The sequence below is a fragment of the Notolepis coatsorum genome (assembly GCF_963971535.1).
Source record: "Notolepis coatsorum genome assembly, chromosome: 3".
In the NCBI taxonomy this organism is placed as follows: Eukaryota; Metazoa; Chordata; class Actinopteri; order Aulopiformes; family Paralepididae; genus Notolepis; species Notolepis coatsorum.
In genome coordinates, this window is record NC_140167.1 from 170,918,727 (window position 1) to 170,939,795 (window position 21,069).

Genomic DNA, 21,069 nt, shown 5'->3' on the forward strand with positions numbered 1-21,069 from the left:
TAGGCCCTTTCGTCGTTGGCAGAGATCAGGCCCACCACTACTGTGTCATCAGCAAATTTGATGATGGTGTTGTTGTTCCGCTGTGCTACGCAGTCATGTGTGTACAGGGAGTAGAGGAGGGGGCTCAGAACACAGCCCTGGGGGGCCCCTATGTTGAGCGTGATGGATGAGGAGGTGCAGTTGCCGGCTCTTACCACCTGGGGTCTGCCCGTCAGGAAGTCCAAGACCCACTGGCACAGGTCATAGTTCAAGCCCAGGTCCCTGAGCTTGGCTATGAGTTTGGAGGGGACTATGGTATTGAATGCTGAGCTGTAGTCGATGAACAGCATTCTCACATAGTTCCCCTGCCTCTTGTCCAGGTGTGATGCTGCTGTGTGCAGCACATGGGCTATGGCGTCCTCCGTGGACCTGTTGGGGCGATATGCAAATTGCATAGGGTCCAGGTTGATGGGGAGGGAGGAACAGATGTAGCCCTTCACTAGCTTCTCAAAGCACTTCATGGCTATGGAGGTGAGGGCTACAGGGCGGTAGTCGTTGAGGCAAGCGGGCGTAGATTTTTTGGGTACAGGGATGATGGTGGACTTCTTCAGACAGGTGGGGATGACAGCCTGTTCCAAGGACAGGTTGAAGATGTCAGTGAATACCGGGGCCAGTTGGTCGGCACAGACTTTTAGGACGCGGCCGGGGATGCCGTCCGGTCCTGCTGCCTTCCTGATATTCACTTTTTTAAAGATCCGTCTCACCTCATGCTCTGTTACCCTGAACACTGAGTCTCCATCAGCAGACCCCCCCCCCCCCCATTGCCGTGGTTTGTAGGCTGGTGTTGTTATTCACAGCCTCAAACCTCGCATAGAAGGAATTGAGATCATTTGCTAAGGAGATGTCACTGTTCAGTTTGAGGGGGGTGCCTTTGTAGTCTGTCATTGTTCTGAGGCCCTGCCACATGCCTCTAGAGTCAGCCTGTTCAAACTGAAGTTCAACTTTATCCCTGTAACGTCGTTTTGCCTCTATTACTGCTCTCCTGACGTTGTATCTTGCCATCTTGTGTTCTTCCATGTTGCCTGTCACCAGCCCGGTGTTGTATGCTGATGTGCGCACTTTCAGGAACCACAATATTTTGCATACAAATTATGCTGAGCAGAATGTAATATCATAACTGTCTATTCTTTTTCTTGCAATTGAGCCAATTTTCCTTAGGTACGGTTTTGAGGTGTGTGTTCAACAGAATGTAGTATCAAAAACACGTTCACAAAAAGTATGGGTTACTGAATGCTGAACTGCACTGTTATAATCACTAAGCCATTGTAAGACTTTACCTGTGTCCCTGTATCACTTGTCTCTGCTGCCCTTTGACTAAAAAACTTCCATATGTCCATTTTCCTTTTCTTTTCTGGTGGCATACTGTATTTGAGTTAGTCACCTAACTACTAAATACAAAAGTGAGATAATTGACAATATCAAAACATGCTAGGGCTGTACGTTCATAATGTTGACAATTCTAAATCAGCATTTGAATTTATTTATGCCATACCTTGCCATACCAAAACGACGCCCCTGGTGTGTGTGTGTGCGTGTGTGTGCGTGTGTGTGTGTGTGTGTGTGTGTGTGTGTGTGTGTGTGTGTGTGTGTGTGTGTGTGTGTGTGTGTGTGTGTGTGTGTGTGTGTGTGTGTGTGTGTGTGTGTGTGTGTGTGTGTGTGAACACATACCACCAGTCTTATCCATTCTAGTATAACAGGTGTCTCATACAGTATAGCAGGTGTCTCATACAGTATAACAGGTGTCTCATACAGTATAGCAGGTGTCTCATACAGTATAGCAGGTGTCTCATACAGTATAACAGGTGTCTCATACAGTATAACAGGTGGCTCATACAGTATAACAGGTGTCTCATACAGTATAGCAGGTGTCTCATACAGTATAGCAGGTGTCTCATACAGTATAGCAGGTGTCTCAAACAGTATAACAGGTGTCTCATACAGTATAACAAGTGTCTCATACAGTATAAGAGGTGTATCATACAGTATAGCAGGTGTCTCATACAGTATAACAGGTGTCTCATACAGTATAGCAGGTGTATCATACAGTATAACAAGTGCCTCATACAGTATAACAGGTGTCTCATACAGTATAACAGGTGTCTCATACAGTATAACAGGTGTATCATACAGTATAACAAGTGCCTCATACAGTATAACAGGTGTCTCATACAGTATAACAGGTGTCTCATACAGTATAACAGGTGTATCATACAGTATATCAGGTGTCTCATACAGTATAGCAGGTGTCTCAAACAGTATAACAGGTGTCTCATACAGTATAACAGGTGTCTCATACAGTATAGCAGGTGTCTCATACAGTATAGCCGGTGTCTCATACAGTATAACAGGTGTCTCATACAGTATAGCAGGTGTCTCATACAGTATAACAGGTGTCTCATACAGTATAGCAGGTGTCTCATACAGTATAGCAGGATCGTCTCATACAGTATAGCAGGTGTCTCATACAGTATAGCAGGTGTCTCAAACAGTATAGCAGGGTCGTCTCATACAGTATAGCAGGTGTCTCAAACAGTATAGCAGGGTCGTCTCATACAATATAGCAGGTGTCTCAAACAGTATAGCAGGATCGTCTCATACAGTATAGCAGGTGTCTCATACAGTATAGCAGGTGTCTCAAACAGTATAGCAGGGTCGTCTCATACAGTATAGCAGGTGTCTCAAACAGTATAGCAGGGTCGTCTCATACAATATAGCAGGTGTCTCAAACAGTATAGCAGGGTCGTCTCATACACACCAGTGAGTTGCCTATGTGTCACTATATTATAGTAGATTACAGTAGATTACATTACTCTGGGAGTAATCGAGTCACGGCTCCTTTTCTATTTCCATCCACATCCCAAACAGCATAATGTTGTGACACCTTCTCTATAATAATAATAATAATAATAATAATAATAATAATAATAATAATAATAATAATAATAATAATAATAACTTTATTTGTGTAGCACCTTTCATACAAGAATAGCAGCACAAAGGGCTTCACAGCAGCAAAGAAGACATACGCATAAAATGAGCATAACATAGACAGCAGCTAAATCAAAGTCAAGATAAGGCATAGAACATTAAATCACATCATTTTTCATATTAGGATCTAACATCTTGATAGGCCTCTTTGTTTACGGTTTGATTGTCACTGATACACGTAAATTATGAATTTGGCAGACACACATCAAATAGACGTATCAACCCAGTATTTTAGATGTTTACTCAATACAGTCGATAAGAAAAGGGTAAAAACAAAGCAGTATTAAGAGAGTAAAATAGAATAGATGGAGTAAAACAGTGCTCTAATAGAGAGATCGGCGTGCAGGAGCACACAGATGGGTTCTTATCCAACACCGGGAACAAAGCGCCTCTCTGTCTGTGAAGGAAGTGTGAAAGAAGAGCGTTTTCTCTCCCTGCTGGCAGCCGGGCGCACGCTTTCTTTCTAAGGGTGTCACAGACTATTTCAGTCCCCAAGAAAACCAGGCCAGCCGTCACCGGGCCAAGGACTTCTGTGTGAGAAACACATCGAGCTGCATGTTAACCCTTTTACTACCACACTACCGAATGTTAACCTTGAAAGGGTTAACCGTCTGTCGTGTGGTGGTGAAAGGGTTAACCTTCTGTAGTGTGGTAGTGAAAGAGTTAACCTTCTGTAGTGCGGTAGTGAAAGGGTTAACCGTCTGTAGTGTGGTAGTAAAAGGGTTAACCATCTGTAGTGTGGTAGTGAAAGGGTTAACCATCTGTAGTGTGGTAGTGAACGGGTTTACCTGTAGTGTGGTAGTGAAAGGGTTAACCTCCTGTAGTGTGGTAGTAAAATGGTTAACCATCTCTAGTGTGGTAGTGAATGGGTTAACCTTCTGTAGTGTGGTAGTGAACGGGTTAACCAGGACCTCTATAAATACTACACCCACGCGCGCACATGTACTATGAGGGCGACAGTGGCTCAGGAGGTAGAGCAGTCGTCTGGTAATCCGGAGGTTCCCAGTTGCCGGTTCAATTCCCACTCCTCCCGGGCAGCGTGTCGAAGTGTCCTTGAGCAAGACACTTAACGATAGGTTATGACTATAACCAAGTTATGTTAATAGTGGTGACGCTCGGCGTCACTCATGCACTATCCTTGCATATGTGCACGCGCACTGAATACAATTCCACAATGTACCTTTATCCCAGTATTCGTCTGACCACACCCCTCGTTAGCTTACCTTCATAAGCAGGTGTGTGGTCACCTGCTCTCCTCCTTCCCAAGCTTTCACCACAAGGTGAGATCAAGGGCTGCAGCGGCGTCGGACGCCGAGCGTCACCACTATTAACAGAACTTGGTTATAGTCATAACCTATCGTTCTGTATACATAGTGGCTCCGCTCGGCGTCACTCATGCACAAGGGAGGCCGAGCGGGAGCCACCGGCCGACAAATACACCCCGCTGAAGGCCCCCCACAACCATCAGAACAGGGAGGGCCGAGCCCCCCCGACCCCCCCTAATGGAGGGCACCCCCCCTATTGGAGGTTTCCCGGGAGGGCGACGGACCCGACCGTGCGAAGAGGCACTCAAGCAACTCAACGCACAGGGTGAGCAGATCGTGGCCTGACCCCACGACTACACACACGCACAACCCGCATGCCACCCGGGAACGAACGGAGGGAACAACCTCGTTACTGCCCCCAGAATCACGGGGTCAAGGGCAAACCCAACCCCGTGGCAAGGCCGTAGCAGCGGAGCGCGAAGGAAGGCCCAGACCCACCAAAGGGACTGGACCCCCTGGAACGGGGGCCCGGAGAAGTCCATGATGCCAGCATCAAGACCCCACCAGGTGGGCACTTAGTGACCCCGCCCCCCACATCGCCAGCGTATTCGGACAAAGGCCCCTCAGCCGAGCGGGCCCTGTCCCCCCAATAGTACACCGCCTGGCACACTGACCCTGCAGAACAGGCAGTCAGCATGGCCGTAAGCACACAAAAAAGGTTAACCAACGGAAGCAGGCAGCGCACCGGGGAAAAACCAGGCAACAGGCTGTAACCTGAGCCTGGAGCACTGCGGACGAGACAGGCGCCAAAGGAGTCAGCTGAAAACAGCCGCCCCGGCGGAAGGGGTGTATGCTGGCGTTGTTGCATGACCAAGCCTCCATTTAAAAAAAAACCCACCCAGAGGGGTTGAGGCAGAGAAGGCTGACACGATTGGCAGACGTCATGAACGTGCAGGGGCACCCTCAACCGGGTAACCCGGGAGTTGACACTGCTCCAACACACCAGGGAATCAACCACCTTGGTGTTACCCAATGCGGTGGTTGTTCCTATAACCCCTCAAGAAAAAACTCCAAAACACACCTGCGGGTATACACCGGCTATACCGCAGTACAAGTGTTTCAGTTTTCAAAAAAGGGTTAACCCAGGCCTACGGGTCGACGAAACATTACTTCGGATCGGGCCCGGCGATACGGGAAGCACAGGGTCACCAGAGGAGGTCAAAGACCACCCCAACAGGCCCCTCTTCGCCATGCGTGAGAGAGGAGCGAAAAGAATGGAGAACCAGCCCCAAGCACACCGTACTTGGTATTCCCAGGCGGTCTCCCAACCAAGTACTAACCAGGACCAACCTGCGTAGCGGCCGAGATCTGACGAGATCGAGCGTGTACAGGTTGGCATGGCCGTAAGCCATTACGACAGTGCAGAGTACAAAATGTACCCAACCAGGGTCTCCATAGCGCTTAACCCTGTGACACCCAGACCGACCTGGCATTTTCCCCCTGAAAAAGCCCAAGTCCCTCAGGGTACCAGAACAGCAGATCTGCATCCCCGGCGGACAACGGGTTTAACTGATCCGGACCAGCGTGACCAGAACCAGTCCCGTTCTCTAACCACGCCGACATGCCTACTCCAGGAGAAGGGGCAGATATGCGTGTTGATCTTAAACATGAAAAGAAGGCGCCACCCAGACGTTCGGTGCGAACCGCGCCCGGTGGCCCACCCCCAGGGCGTGAGACCCCTCTACATATGTTCAGATCCATTCCGTCATCATCCCCCAGATATGAACGAGAATCCGTCGACAACCAAAACAGGTCGTCAGAAGAGGAAAAACCTCCATCCCAGTTGCTTTATAAAAACGCCGTTTTAACCTCAAGCAACCAAGGCGTGCCAGTCATTCGCCTGATTACAGAACACCCCGAGCTAGCACTATACGTTAGGGCTGGGCGATATGGCCTAAATATGATATCACGATATTTTCTGACCTTTCGGCGATACACGATACGCATCACGATGTTTTTCTTTTTTCCCCCAAACAATTCATTATGAGGCTTACCAAGACAGTATTTGAGTTTGCAAGCTAACATTAAAGACAAAATAAAATACCCATGCATTTAGCATTTTTATATTATATATTAGATTTAGATTATTGGATTATTAGATTATATATTGCATATATTTAGCAATGAGATATTATATGATTTAGATATGAAATATGATACATTGAAAATGGGGGACCCTGATGTAAACAAGACTAAAGTCTTTCTCTGGTCTGAATCCTCCAGTCCACTGTTGTTGTATTGAGCTGTACTGTATTGTACCCATGCTGCAATCTGTTAATAACGTTTTCATTCATTCAGACGGCAAACAATCATTTTGATTGACAGTCGAGTCTGCCAATTACGTCACACCGCTTGCACCCGCCCTGCTGTTCTTAGCACCAATCGGCAAGCGCGTATTAATTTGTTACTTCCGCCATTGGAGAGCTCAATGACAACAACAATGGTAGCTCCGCAGGACGACTAAACGACTGGAGGCATAATGATTTTACTGCAACGGATGTTATAATAAAAGCCTTTCCATACATCTGTCTGATTGAAAACTTTATTAACAGACCGCAGAATGGGCACAACTGAGTCAGCACGGGCTGAGATATGAACGACTAATGCTTGCTATATCTAGGTCGACCTCGGACGTTGCTATGTAAATACGCTGATGTTATTATTGAACGTGTAACTATATAACGTTAATGCCACAAAACGAATGCCTTTGTTATCATAAGTAGTAACTTTGATGCAGTAGTGTGTGTGGGGCGGCGCTGTTAAAAAGTTTCAACGTGTGGACCAGATTGACGCGACACAATCCTCTTGGGCAAAACATCACGATATCCACGATACGTTTAAAAAGTGTATCGTTAATGAACTGTACCCGATATTTATATAATATCGTCATATCGCCCAGCCCTACTATACGTGCGTCGTGACACAACCACATTAATGAACAGGCTATTTAGACCTGTCATTGAATCCCCAAGGCGCCCAGGGGAACGACAAGAGGGGTGTGATGCTTCCTAACTCCAACTCTTCTTAATAGAAAAGAAGGAAGCACCAACAGTATGTATCCCAGTCTACACAGCCGGGGGTAAATTTTTTTTCACATTTTTACATTCCACCACCCTCCCATAGGGAGGAGACGGAAATCCCCAGAGAGACTTCCCACGCGAGCTGTACAGATTGAAAAGAATATATTGCACCTTGAGCCATGTAAAAGTTTGGTTTTAGGGCTCTCCGGGGTAGGGATGAGAATCGAAAACCGGTTCCTAATTGGCCGATGCCTGGAACCGTGTGGCTCCTGTGACTTTCGATTCCCTTATCGCTGCCAGGTTTTTCCTACAGTTGCGCCATAACGTTAGCGTTAGCATGTAGCCATGGCAGACTCTATTTGATTCCTTAAGGGCTCGAAATTGCCTGGGTTTTGGTAATATGCTCCCGAAATGCTCCCGCTGTTTGGCTACTTCTATGTGCAGTGAAAACTACTTGAATGCTTTAGAACCTAGTCATTGATTTAGTTCAGGGTGAGCTAAAATTAGCCGCGGAGCTAACGCTAGCTAACGTGAGCTAACGCTATTTAATCAAGCTCACAAAGAGAGATAAACAGCTGACAGCGGATAGTACAGGTACAAATACAATAAAACAGCAGGTGGGGGCTGTTGTGTAAACCTTGTACTCTTTAGTTCACATATAATAAGAGACGGAGTGTTTGTTTACTAGTCTGTACTCTGTAAGCCAGGAAGTACCGTGGTGCAACATACAAATGTGTCCGTGTAGCAACACAAGCCAATACCTTATAGGACAGGGGCCCGGGGAGGGAGCTCTGTGTGTGTGTGTGTGTGTGTGTGTGTGTGTGTGTGTGTGTGTGTGTGTGTGTGTGTGTGTGTGTGTGTGTGTGTGTGTGTGTGTGTGTGTGTGTGTGTGTGTGTGTGTGTGTGTGTGTGTGTGTGTGTGTGTGTGTGTGTGTGTGTGTGTGTGTGTGTGTGTGTGTGTGTGTGTGTGTGTGTGTGTGTGTGTGTGTGTGTGTGTGTGTGTGTGTGTGTGTGTGTGTGTGTGTGTGTGTGGTGTGTGTGTGTGTGTGTGTGTGTGTGTGTGTAACGACCTGTTATTCAATAGATTAAATTAGTTTAAGAATAAAAAAATAAATACATTTTAAGAGAATCTCAAATACATTATTTTATTTAAGTGTAGGCTATAGTTAATGTTTAATTTTTTACAGTTTTTGTATTTTTCTGACATGGGGGCTCAACAATAAATGACAATCAGAAAAGACAAGTTGGATGTTGTTATTCTAACCAGCTTAGACCCCTACGCTCTGCAACTTCTGGCCGCCTCAGACCTACTCCTATCCAAGCTCCTTGATGAACATTGTTGCTCAGCTGATAGAGTTGTGCCCTTCCTGATGGCTTGTCGTACAGAACTTGTAAGTCGCTTTGGATAAAAGCGTCATCTAAATGACTAAATGTAAATGTAGTTCTGTTGCATTTCCAATATATTTATTTAAATTATAAATTGATCAGGTATCGATAAGGGAATCGATAAAGAATCGAATCGATAAGCAGAATCGATAATGGAATCGTATCGATAAAATCCTATCAATTCCCATCCCTACTCCGGGGAGGAGGCACTGAACCCATACACACTCAATAATCGAATTGAATCGAATACACACACAATAGAATAGGACTCCTTCTTGAGGTTCCACTCACCTTGACAATCTGAGGAGGAGGCTCTGTACTCTGAGGAGGCTCCCTCACATGGAAGGAGAGTCCCAACTCACAGAAGGCCCGAATAGGAGCTTCGTGAGGAGGAGCCCTGACCACCCCCCGAAACAGATCCATCATATGGACCTGAACAGCACACAGAAGTCCTACCAACAGAGACGCGCACAGTGACGTACTCTATGGCGGGGGAATTTCTGCGGTGCACACGCCCAATATTCCAGGGCGTGGGACCAGGAAACTCCCCCCCCCCCCCCCCCTCACCCTGTAACGTGCCGAACCGCAACGTGACATGAACCTTGAAGGACAGGTGGGTTTACCAACAGAAAAAAGGGGGAGGAAAGGTTACCAGTTCACCCCTTTACGACCCCACACCCATGATACGATGTAATGACAAAAAGAGTATGACGCAGTCATAGTCAGCCCCATGAAGCGTCTAACAGCTTCACACAGCGCATGTGCCAACCTGCTATCTGATTTTTACCAAGGAAAAAACACAGAACAGAGAGGGCCCTCGCAAGAGCCCCGGTACCAGACTTACACATGTGCTTCTGTGGCCAGCCCAACCCAGTTGTAGGTCACACGACACACACAACCCATTATCACCTACAAAAAATGGCAAAAACACTCTACAGAGGAACGCCGTTTTTCATAATGAGAGAATACACAATTCTCGATTAGTATCGGCCACAGGCCTTGCTAAGCACACACGAAAAAGTGACCAAACAATCTTTTCTGTAGGAAAATAAAGTTTCTCAAGCGGTTAGCACAACCCCAACAACTAAGCTAAGGGTTACATCGTATCCCTACCACACAGTGACACAATACAGTGTAACAACATGTCTGAGAGGAGGATGAAGAAGTCCCCAGGGAACCGGGGGGAAACACAACCCTCCTACTTTACCCTTAATACGGCCAGTTAAACAGGTAAACCTGTCAATATGTGAACACACTGTTCATTGTCATTACAGGCTGAGAAAAGAATCATTCTTTACTCATATGTCACTAAGCATAGCTTTATAGGTTAGTTTAACCCCCTTAGTTGTGAGTACACGATACATGAACACACAATGTGTCTCAACACAACAAACCAGATCATTTCACATCTGTAACAATAACCCGATTTGCATGGAGACCAGTGACAAGACAATTCACACATAACTCGCGTCGTATCCTAAATGTAGTGCAGCAACACTCGTTTTGGAAAACATCGTTATTTACAAAACATTTAGAAGGGAAAGCAAGAAGAAGTGTTCAAGGTCTGGTCAGGACCTTGCCTACCGGGAGCGCAGATCAAGCGAATTGCAGTCTCTAACATGGCACCGAAGTAACACAGCCTCCTGTGTTTGACGACACAGGCAGCTCGCTGCTCCAACCCGCCGCTACGGTGCTCCTTGTTGACGCAGTCCTCGCCGGCCTGGCTCAGGGCAGGTTCGACGAACATCCTCTGTCAAAGATGACGTCGCAGTCAAGAGTGTTTAAAACATGTTATTGTCACAGCACGTTCAACAGTGTAGCATTAAGCTAACGGCCGCTCTCGGCCGATAGCAGCAAGCTAACGTTACCTAGCCTAGTAACACAACAGGCTTGGTAAACACAGCGAGCTAGCGCCGCAGCTAACAGCTGACTGGCTACACAGTAGGCCACAACTAGCACGCAAGCTAAGCAGCTATCACCTGAACTCGTACACAACGATGCAACAAGTCACACTCAGACAGGCCGCCGTTCTGAAACCCTCCTCACCTTTTAAGAGAGAAGAGAAACGAGATGTTAACACAGTTTTACAACGGTGATTTTACCAACATCCGACGGAGCCAGCACAAGTCCCATAGCTGTAGCTGACTTGAACACAGATCTTCCGATAACAAACATCTATGCCCATATTTCCTCGTGAGGGTATACTCTCATTTGTATATGAAAGACGGGGCCTACACGGTGACAGAGAAACATCCACTTGTCCAGAAAACACAGGGATCACCAGTGTTACTGGTCGTGGCCCACTATTTAACTATAATGGGCTTCAGACCAAGGTCCTCCGCCGTTGCCTAAGAGGCTGAACAAAGGACCCTAATCTGGGGCCGGTTTCCGTAAACATTGTCAGCTAACCCCCATAGCACTAACAGACAAGCGGCGCTCGCAAGCAACATTACTCACCAACCTGAAACCCACCGCTTCTCACAACAGCGGCGCGTCCTACAGTCCAGCTGTATCGCTGGAGGGTTTCACCCCAACCAGCCGCAGCAAGGAAGACTGTAGTTGGGAGGCATGTAGCGGCGTGCTCCCAATACGAAAACCGGTGGAGGTTTTTAGAATGATCACCATCTTCCAGACACTCCAGTGACGAAGACAATATCGCCGTATTTTCTCGAAAATAGTGAGAGAGAAAATAAAGATATGATGTCAACGTATCTCTTGTTTTCCAACTCTTCTCCTACCATCACATCACGTCAAGTGGGGATCTACCGAGGCACTTCCTTGTGGTGAAAGCGAGAAGGAGGAGAGCAGGTGACCACACACCTGCTTATGAAGGTAAGCTAACGAGGGGTGTGGTCAGACGAATACTGGGATAAAGGTACATTGTGGAATTTTATTCAGTGCGCGTGCACATATGCGAGGATAGTGCATGAGTGACGCCGAGCGGAGCCACTATGTATACTAATTGCTCTCGATGAGCAGGTTGGCACCTTGCATGGTCGCCTCCGCCGTCGGTGTGTGAGTGATTGGGTAAAATGTGGGGAACAAATTTTAAAGCGCTTTGGATAAAAGCACTATATAAATGCACCATTTAACATTTACCATTCACACACACACACACACACACACACACACACACACACACACAATTACCCCAAAGTAAAACGAGGTCTTAAGCATTCATTAATATGCGTACGTCTATAAGCAGCCACACTGTTGAACATAGCTGAGATCAATCGGAGGCAGCGATGGGACCTGTCGATGATAAGGAGGCCACTCTCCGGGTCAGAGCACAGCGTGGAAGGCGCTAGGTATCCGATAACATCTCCATCACCTCCGCTTCAGAGGACGGAGAGACACAATGCCAATAAAGGTCACCACTCTCCTCCCTCTGTTTCACTGAAAGGTCACAGTAACTGAGAAGAGAAGCACAGAGAGGACGCGGTTCAGTTATGTGTTAACCGTAGATTGTGTCGGTCGGTCGCGGTGGACCAGACCTCATGATATCCCCGGTCTGTAAGAGCCGCCGGTTTGGTTTTGGTGAGAATATGCCCAGGGATGCACCGATGTAACAGCGGCCAACCGGTGTCAGCCCATTTGGGCTGTAAAAAGAACAAACAAGACAGGTTTGTATTTTTACAGCTGTTTTTTTTGCTGACTGTAGAAGTGGCATTTTTGTGACCACTTTACTGGGAGTGCATTGCTTAATACAAGTGACACGTTGACAACAGTGTCACATTATATGGGTGAAGCGGGGTGTGGCAGGACACTCTGAGTCGTGCTGTGACATCATGGCTGATGCTCCATCATCCCCCTCTACACTGATGTGCTGGTCTATGTAACCCTTTCACTACCACACTACAAAGGGTTAATGCTTTCATTACCACACTGCAGACGGTTAACCCTTTCACTACCACACTACAAAGAGTCAATGCTTTCACTACCACACTGCAGACAGTTAACCCTTTCACTACCACACTACAGACGGTTAACCCTTTCACCACCACATTACAGACTGTTAACCATTTCACTACCACACTACAGATGGTTAACCCTTTCACTACCACACTACAGAAGGTTAACCCTTTCACTACCACACTACAGAAGGTTAACCTTTCACCACCACACTACAGGTGGTTAACCCTTTCACTACCACACTACAGACGGTTAGGGAAGAGGGAGAGAGAGAGCTCTAAAACGATAATGTGGCAAAAACCTAAAATATCAGGAAAAGCAATGGAATATAATATTAAATGACGGAACATGGAAAATCCTTTATAAAATATGATTTTATTAATAATATTTTGACGTTGTTGAAACTTAAATAATCGAAAAATTATAAAATGATTGTTACAGGGGGCGGCTAAGTGGCGCAGTGGGCAAGGCGCTCGCCACTAACGCAGGATATGCTGGGTTCGAGCCCAGCTCTCTGCGTTGCTTCCGGCTTGGCTGGTCGTTCATACTAATACAATTGGCAGTATTAGGGGGTGGGAAAGCCGGTGGGTGGGGATCGGACGTTGTGGACAGCGACTCCTACAGGTCGGTTGGTGCGCCTGTACAGCAGAATCAGGAAGCAACGGGGGCAGCGTGAGCTTCCCACGCGTTACTCCTCGCCGCTGAGAGATCGCGCTGTACAGGTGAAAAGATGCGACAGCTGCCTCCTCGTGTACCGGAGGGGACACGTGATGCAAGGCTTGGTCCACATTGCAGCCGACCAGTGGGAGGCATGGTCTAACAACGTTCGAGACAGGGGAGGGTAGAATTGGATAATACGAAATTGAGATGGGAAATGGGGAGAAAAAGTAGATACAAAAATAAAAAAATATTGTTAGAGCCGCTGAGCTATATAGCTAATCTCCATCTGTTATTATGCGTTATCTCTCCACTCAACTCATAGCAAATACGGCATCGGGCTATTCATCTAAAAGTATCGATACTAGTGATGCACCGATGTGAAAATTGTGGCCGATACCGATATTAATATTGCTGTTCTGGCCGATACCGATATTTACCGATGTCGATATCTCTGTATAGAAAACACTTTTTTATGATAATCAAATAAAGAGCTATTTTCCAAAACGCATTTTTTAAAAACTTTTGTAACTTATTTTCAGAAATGACTGATATTTTGCAACTATCAAAGTTGCAAAAGATTTTTATTTAAATTTTTATATAAATATTGGCTCATATCGGCCCTATCGTGATATCGGACCGATACCGATGTGTAAAAAAACTGCCATATCGGCCGATATATCGTGCATCACTAATCGATACTAATAAAATGGAGTATTGGACCGTTTTTAACGGTCTGGGTATCGCAATACTTTTCTAGTATCGGTATCACTAGTATTATCTAGTATCACACACACACACACACACACACTCTTGGAAAGTGTATATGTGTAGTTTGTGAAAGTCTTGTGAAAGTCAGAGTGGAGTGTGTGGCCTGGATAGACACTGCAGCAGCAGCAGCTAATATTAGAGCAGGAGCCGAGGCAGGAGGCTCTCACTGCAGGAGAGGAGGCTCAGAAACACCAGCCAGGAGCAGACAACCATACTGGGAACTGGGACAACCCCTGGGCCATACTGAGAGAGGGGGGGGGGGGGGGGGGGAGAGAGGGGGGGGAGAGAGAGAGAGAGAGACAGAGAGATAGACAGAGAGAGAGAAGGCGTCATTGAAAGCTTAAGGGGTTTTACGTTTGGCTCTGAGAAGCTTTCGATCCTAGATTACATATGTTTGCTTATTGAGTGCTATTGATGGAGTTGTACAGATTGATGTGTGTGTGTGTGTGTGTGTGTGTGTGTGTGTGTGTGTGTGTGTGTGTGTGTGTGTGTGTGTGTGTGTGTGTGCGTGCGATAGTGCGAGCGTGCGTGCGTGTAACCTTGTGCTCTGTAACCTCCCAGAGATACAACGGTCCAGACTCTGACCCTGCAGCCATCAGTCCGAGATGGCATCATCGTGTATGAGGACTCGCCACTGGTCAGTCCACACACACACACACACACACACACACACACACACACACACACACACACACACACACACACACACACACACACACACACACACACACACACACACACACACACACACACACACACACACACACACACACACACACACACACACACACACACACACACACACACACACACACACACACATTCTCAGTGAATATCTTTTCTAGAATGATCCTCTCTGGTTAATTGGTTTAAGTTAAGTTCTCTCCTGTGTCTCCCTCTCAGCTGTCCTACTCTCAATAAAGATGGAATACATTATATGGATCCACTGATCACTCTTCTTAAAAAATTAAATTACTGCAATATGGCTTTGTTTACATTTGTGATTTATTGGATTGAAGATATATTTGTTCTGAAATGTATTCTCTGAGCCTTTAGCGACAGCTCAACATGAGATTTACACCAGGCATTAAATACAACATTGTTAACTTTTTTTTTATCCACTTTTTCTCCTTATTTTTCTCCCATCCCAATTTCGCCTCGCCAATTTTCCCTTCAATTCTCCCCTCCCCTGTCTCGAACGTTGCTAGACCATGCCTCCCACTGGTCGGCTGCAGTGAGGACGAAGCCTTGCATCACGTGTCCCCTCCGGTACACGAGGAGGCAGCCGTCGCATCTTTTCACCTGCACAGCGCGATCTCTCAGTGGCGAGGAGTAACGCGTGGGAGGCTCACGCTGCCCCCGATACTTCCTGATTCTGCTGTACAGGCGCACCAACCGACCTGTAGGAGTCGCTGTCCACAACGTCCGATCCCCACCCACCGGCTTTCCCACCCCCTAACACTGCCAATTGTATTAGTATGAACGACCAGCCAAGCCGGAAGCAACGCAGAGAGCTGGGCTCGAACCTAGCATCTCCTGCGTTAGTGGCGAACGCCTTGCCCACTTCGCCACTTAGCCGCCCTAGCTGTGGTTGACTAGTTCTAAACTGTTCTATCTACACAACAAAGTCTTCATGAACATTGTGTGAAAATATTATCAGGTTGTTGTTACCCTGGTACTGAAGCAGTGCCTTCTGGGAGAGAGAGACATATTGTTGTTGTTTGTTGTTACCCTGGTCCTGAAGCAGTGCCTTCTGGGAGAGAGAGACAGATTGTTGTTGTTTGTTGTTACCCTGGTCCTGAAGCAGTGCCTTCTGGGAGAGAGAGACAGGTTGTTGTTGTTACCCGTGTACGGGCCTTGCATGTTGACTGGTTAAAGTCAGCGGTGGGATCACAGTGGATGAAAACACTAACGTGATGTCTCGTGTCGGCGTGGCGACAGGTGAAGGCGGTGAAGCAGGGTCACATCCTGGTGATCGACGAGGCGGACAAAGCGCCGACCAACGTCACCTGCATCCTGAAGACGCTGGTGGAGAGCGGAGAGATGATCCTGGCTGACGGACGCAGGATAGTCTCAGGTACACACACACACACACACGCGCGCACACACACGCACACACACACACACACACACACACACATACACGCGCACGCACGCACACACACACACACACACACACACACACACACACACACACACACACACACACACACACACACACATGAACACACACAGTTGAACACAATGACAGAGACGTGCACCAGGTCCCGTGTGGAGACAGGGCCGTTAAGCAGACATCTAGAAGAAGGGATGTAAGGAAGAGGCTTAAGGATAAACACCAGTGGATCCACAGCAGGCGGGATTGTAAACATCAGAGGCTTTTTCTTAGTTCTCTTCCACTTGTGACCAAACGGAGCCGAAGACAGACTCTCTCTCGCTCTCTCCTGAGGAATGTAAACAGAACCTGACAAACTCAAGACACCGATCATACTGTATCTGGACAGTAGGGAAACGGGGAGAGTGCTTGTTTAGTTTGCGGGCGCGTGCGCGCGCACGTGTCTGTGCATGCTCGCACGTGTCTGTGTGTGTTTCACACTGATTGTGTGTGTGTGTGTGTGTGTGTGTGTGTCTGTCTGTGTGATTGTGTGTGTCTGTCTGTATGTCTGTGTGTGTGTGTGTGTTTCACACTGATTGTGATTGTGTGTGTGTGTGTTTCACACTGATTGTGATTGTGTGTATGTCTGTGTGTCTGTGTGTGTGTGTTTCACACTGATTGTGATTTTGTGTGTGTGTGTGTGCTTGTGTGTTTCACACTGATTGTGATTGTGTGTGTCTGTGTGTGTGTGTGTGTGTGTTTCACACTGATTGTGATTGTGTGCGTCCTCACTCAGACCCACGAGAAGCAGCAGGGAGGCCCAACACCATCGCCATGCACCCAGACTTCAGGATGCTGGTCCTGGCTAACAGACCTGGCTTCCCCTTCCTGGGGAATGACTTCTTTGGGTCCCTAGGTAATGACACACACACACACACACACACACACACACACACACACACACACACACACACACACACACACACACACACACACACACACACACACACACACACACACACACACACACACACACACACACACACACACACACACACACACACACACACACACACACACACACATATATGTGTTATCTATACTTGTGAGGACCGCCGTATACGAGTTGCCCTGAGTCTCCCAGCGTTCCTAGCCCAGAGATACGTGAACACAAAGAACTCTTGGCAGGGAGAGAAGACCCACCACTGTGCTTCTGTGAAGTTGGCATGAAGCACCGTATCTGGCAGGGTGAGCAGAGAGCCTGGGGGTCTTCAGTCCACAGTGAGCAGAAAGCCTGGGGGTCTTCAGTCCACAGTGAGCAGAAAGCATGGGGGTCTTCAGTCCACAGTGAGCAGAGAGCCTGGGGGTCTTCAGTCCACAGTGAGCAGAAAGCCTGGGGGTCTTCAGTCCACAGTGAGCAGAGAGCCTGGTCTTCAGTCCACAGTGAGCAGAGAGCCTGGTCTTCAGTCCACAGTGAGCAGAGAGCCTGGTCTTCTTTCTACAGTGAGCAGAGAGCCTGGTCTTCAGTCCACAGTGAGCAGAGAGCCTGGTCTTCTTTCTACAGTGAGCAGAGAGCCTGGTCTTCTTTCTACAGTGAGCAGAGAGCCTGGTCTTCAGTCCACAGTGAGCAGAGAGCCTGGTCTTCTTTCTACAGTGAGCAGAGAGCCTGGTCTTCAGTCCACAGTGAGCAGAGAGCCTGGTCTTCTTTCTACAGTGAGCAGAGAGTCTTCTTTCTACAGTGAGCAGAGAGCCTGGTCTTCTTTCTACAGTGAGCAGAGAGCCTGGTCTTCTTTCTACAGTGAGCAGAGAGTCTTCTTTATACAGTGAGCAGAGAGTCTTCTTTCTACAGTGAGCAGAGAGCCTGGTCTTCTTTCTACAGTGAGCAGAGAGCCTGGTCTTCTTTCTACAGTGAGCAGAGAGCCTGGTCTTCTTTCTACAGTGAGCAGAGAGCCTGGTCTTCTTTATACAGTGAGCAGAGAGTCTTCTTTCTACAGTGAGCAGAGAGTCTTCTTTCTACAGTGAGCAGAGAGCCTGGTCTTCTTTCTACAGTGAGCAGAGAGCCTGGTCTTCTTTCTACAGTGAGCAGATAGTCTTCTTTCTACAGTGAGCAGAGAGCCTGGTCTTCTTTCTACAGTGAGCAGAGAGTCTTCTTTCTACAGTGAGCAGAGAGCCTAGTCTTCTTTCTACAGGCAGTACTGTACGTTCCCCCAGTAAAACTCCTCGCTGTCAGGTGAAAAGAAGCGGCTGGCGACTCCACATGTATCGGAGGAGGCATGTGGTAGTTCTACAACCTCCCCAGGCCGACAGTGGGGCAATGTGCCCAACGACCAGGAAGGAAATTGGCATAACGACTAAATTGGGATGGATGAAAAAATACAGAAAGTCCCCCCAAAGAAATCTATTCAAAATATAAATTGGAACTACATTTGAGAGTATTCGTTCTCTGAATATCAAAAGGTCTTTATAGCAGACGATTTTGACAAAATCCAATTTGTGAATTGATGGAATAGAAAGTGGATTGAACCCATCACAACACACACACGCACACACACACACGCGCTCGCGCACACACACACACACACACACACACACACACACACACACACACACACACACGCACACACAGTCACACATACACACACACTAGTGTTGTCAAAAATATCGAAGTATCGATACATATCGATACTGCATATTTAAAACGGCTTCGATACTCATTTCCCGAAATACCGATACTTTCTGCAGTATCGGTACCAGCTGGCGAGTGTTCTACAGCAAGTTGTTGACATGCTGTTCAGAGCGCGCTTGCCCCTCCGCCTGCTCCAGCCCTCCCCCTCACAGAGTCACAGTTTGTAAATAAACATTTTAGCAGCGCGGATCTCCATAAAGAAATGAAAGAGGTTCGTGACAGCTGCTCTTTCAACGTCACTGTAACTGAAGCATTAAACCATTAACTCTAGTTTAATACATGATACGTTGTCTACTGATGGCGCATAATATCAACAGCTGATTCGTTGTAACGTTACAGCTATCAGCTAACGTTAGCTACTGCTAGCCGTTAGCTCCATTAGCTTAGCTGGCCACCGTTATAATTACTGCATGGAAACGGAGTAACGTTAACGTTTAAACGTTATGTCGAGGTCATACAATACTACAGTCGACATAAGGTTAACGTTACCCCGTTTCCATCAAGTGTTTAAATAGCAGCAATCTTGTTGAAAATGTAACGTTACTAAAATGCTCCGAGCATAGCCTCTCTCTCTCTCTCTCTCTCTCTCTCTCTCTCTCTCTCTATCTCTCTCTCTCTCTCTCTCTCTCTCTCTCTCTCGCTCTCGTTATCTTTAAATAAAAATCGAAACTGTTACTAACTGTAATACAAACAGTTCAGTTTGTCAGGTACATGCAACACAGATTACAGTGTTTACATCTGTCTGCTTGAGAAAATACCATGTGCTGCATTTGCAATAAAGATTATTGAAGTGAGATGAACAGTTATTTTTAAATGTGTGATCTAAAGATAAACAAAGGGTTTTAAAAGTGTTATATTTATCTTCTCTTATAGTACCAGAGAGAAGCTGAGGAGAATCAACCAGCAACAAAAGCTAAATTTGTTTAATATATATATATATATATATATATATATATTAGGGATGTCCGATATTATCGGCCAACCAATATTATCGGCCGATATCGGCAGTAAAATGTGATATCGGAAAATATCGGTATCGGTTTAAAAACAAAAAAAAACAATAACAATATTTGTTATATATATATCCAGTGAAATTATTAGTTACCTGAAATTATTCAGTTTTTTGGACGGGGAAACCCTGTATATATCGGTATCGGTTGATATCGGTATCGGAAATTAAGAGTTGGACAATATCGGAATATCGGTATCGGTAAAAAAGCCAATATCGAGCATCCCTATATATATATATATATATATATATATATATTTTTTTTTTTTTTTTTTTGGTATCGAAATGGTATTTAACATGGAGAAGTTCCCCTTCTTTGCAGGGCTATAACTTTTTAAATTGTATTGCTAAATTGACATTACCATGGCCCATTCAAAGTCCTATATCTATTGTTCAGGGTGTAGCAACGTTATACTTTTTCATTCACATATTCATACTAAAATACGGTCTAAAGTATAAGTATGTTTTTATCGTTTTCTGCAGCTTTCTCCAGAACGTGATTTATAGCCCTAAATGCATTATATTGATGATTGTATACAGTTTGATAGCAATCGGCGCAAGATAAAAAATGTCAACTGCATGTACTTCTAGAAGTTACCACGTATGATCTGATGTTGACCGGATGGGCGGGGGGTCGTTTATAATTCCGTGGGCAACGTTATATCATTCATCTAGTGTGGGTGATATGATCATTAGAGCAGTTAGTATAGAAGACATTAAAAAATAACGCTGAAACTCACCGTAGCTTCCTCTCGCCGTTGGGAGATGAGCGTGGAACAGAGTTTTTTCTATTATGGGATGTCGAAATATCCGATCCATTTCCAGGTTGTATAATAGTATATACGTCCAAATCATGTTGTTTATCGAGTTATTGGCAACGGATCGCTATCCATTGTGTCGAGCTAGAGTCCCGGGACCTATAGCGAGTGATCGGACCAAATTGAAATGAGCACCAGCTTCCACTTCCTGTTTCTTCCCTGGGCGATCAGGCCGATCGGCCACCAGATGGCGCTCTTGAACCGTTAGAGAGTTGACAGGGGCTCACCAGTACATATAATGTCTCCGGGGGAGAAATATGATTTCGATCACAGATTTTTGAAATATTGATATCAAAGACGCTGTCCAGCGTCATCGGCAGAATGAGCATGGCGGGGAATGACGTGTTTCAGCGTCAGCGGCGA

The 21,069-nt window shown here is 46.4% G+C and overlaps 1 protein-coding gene across 1 annotated transcript in view; it reads left to right on the plus strand.

The window, feature by feature from the left end:
* The window catches only part of vwa8 (von Willebrand factor A domain containing 8), a 238,558-nt gene that overhangs the window by 185,111 nt on the left and 32,378 nt on the right, over nucleotides 1-21,069 (plus strand). Inside the window, exons 22-24 of the mRNA XM_084309724.1 lie at nucleotides 14,660-14,735; nucleotides 16,040-16,175; nucleotides 16,990-17,109. Coding sequence (XP_084165850.1) covers nucleotides 14,660-14,735; nucleotides 16,040-16,175; nucleotides 16,990-17,109 — 332 coding nt within the window. The remainder of the gene's footprint in view (nucleotides 1-14,659; nucleotides 14,736-16,039; nucleotides 16,176-16,989; nucleotides 17,110-21,069) is intronic.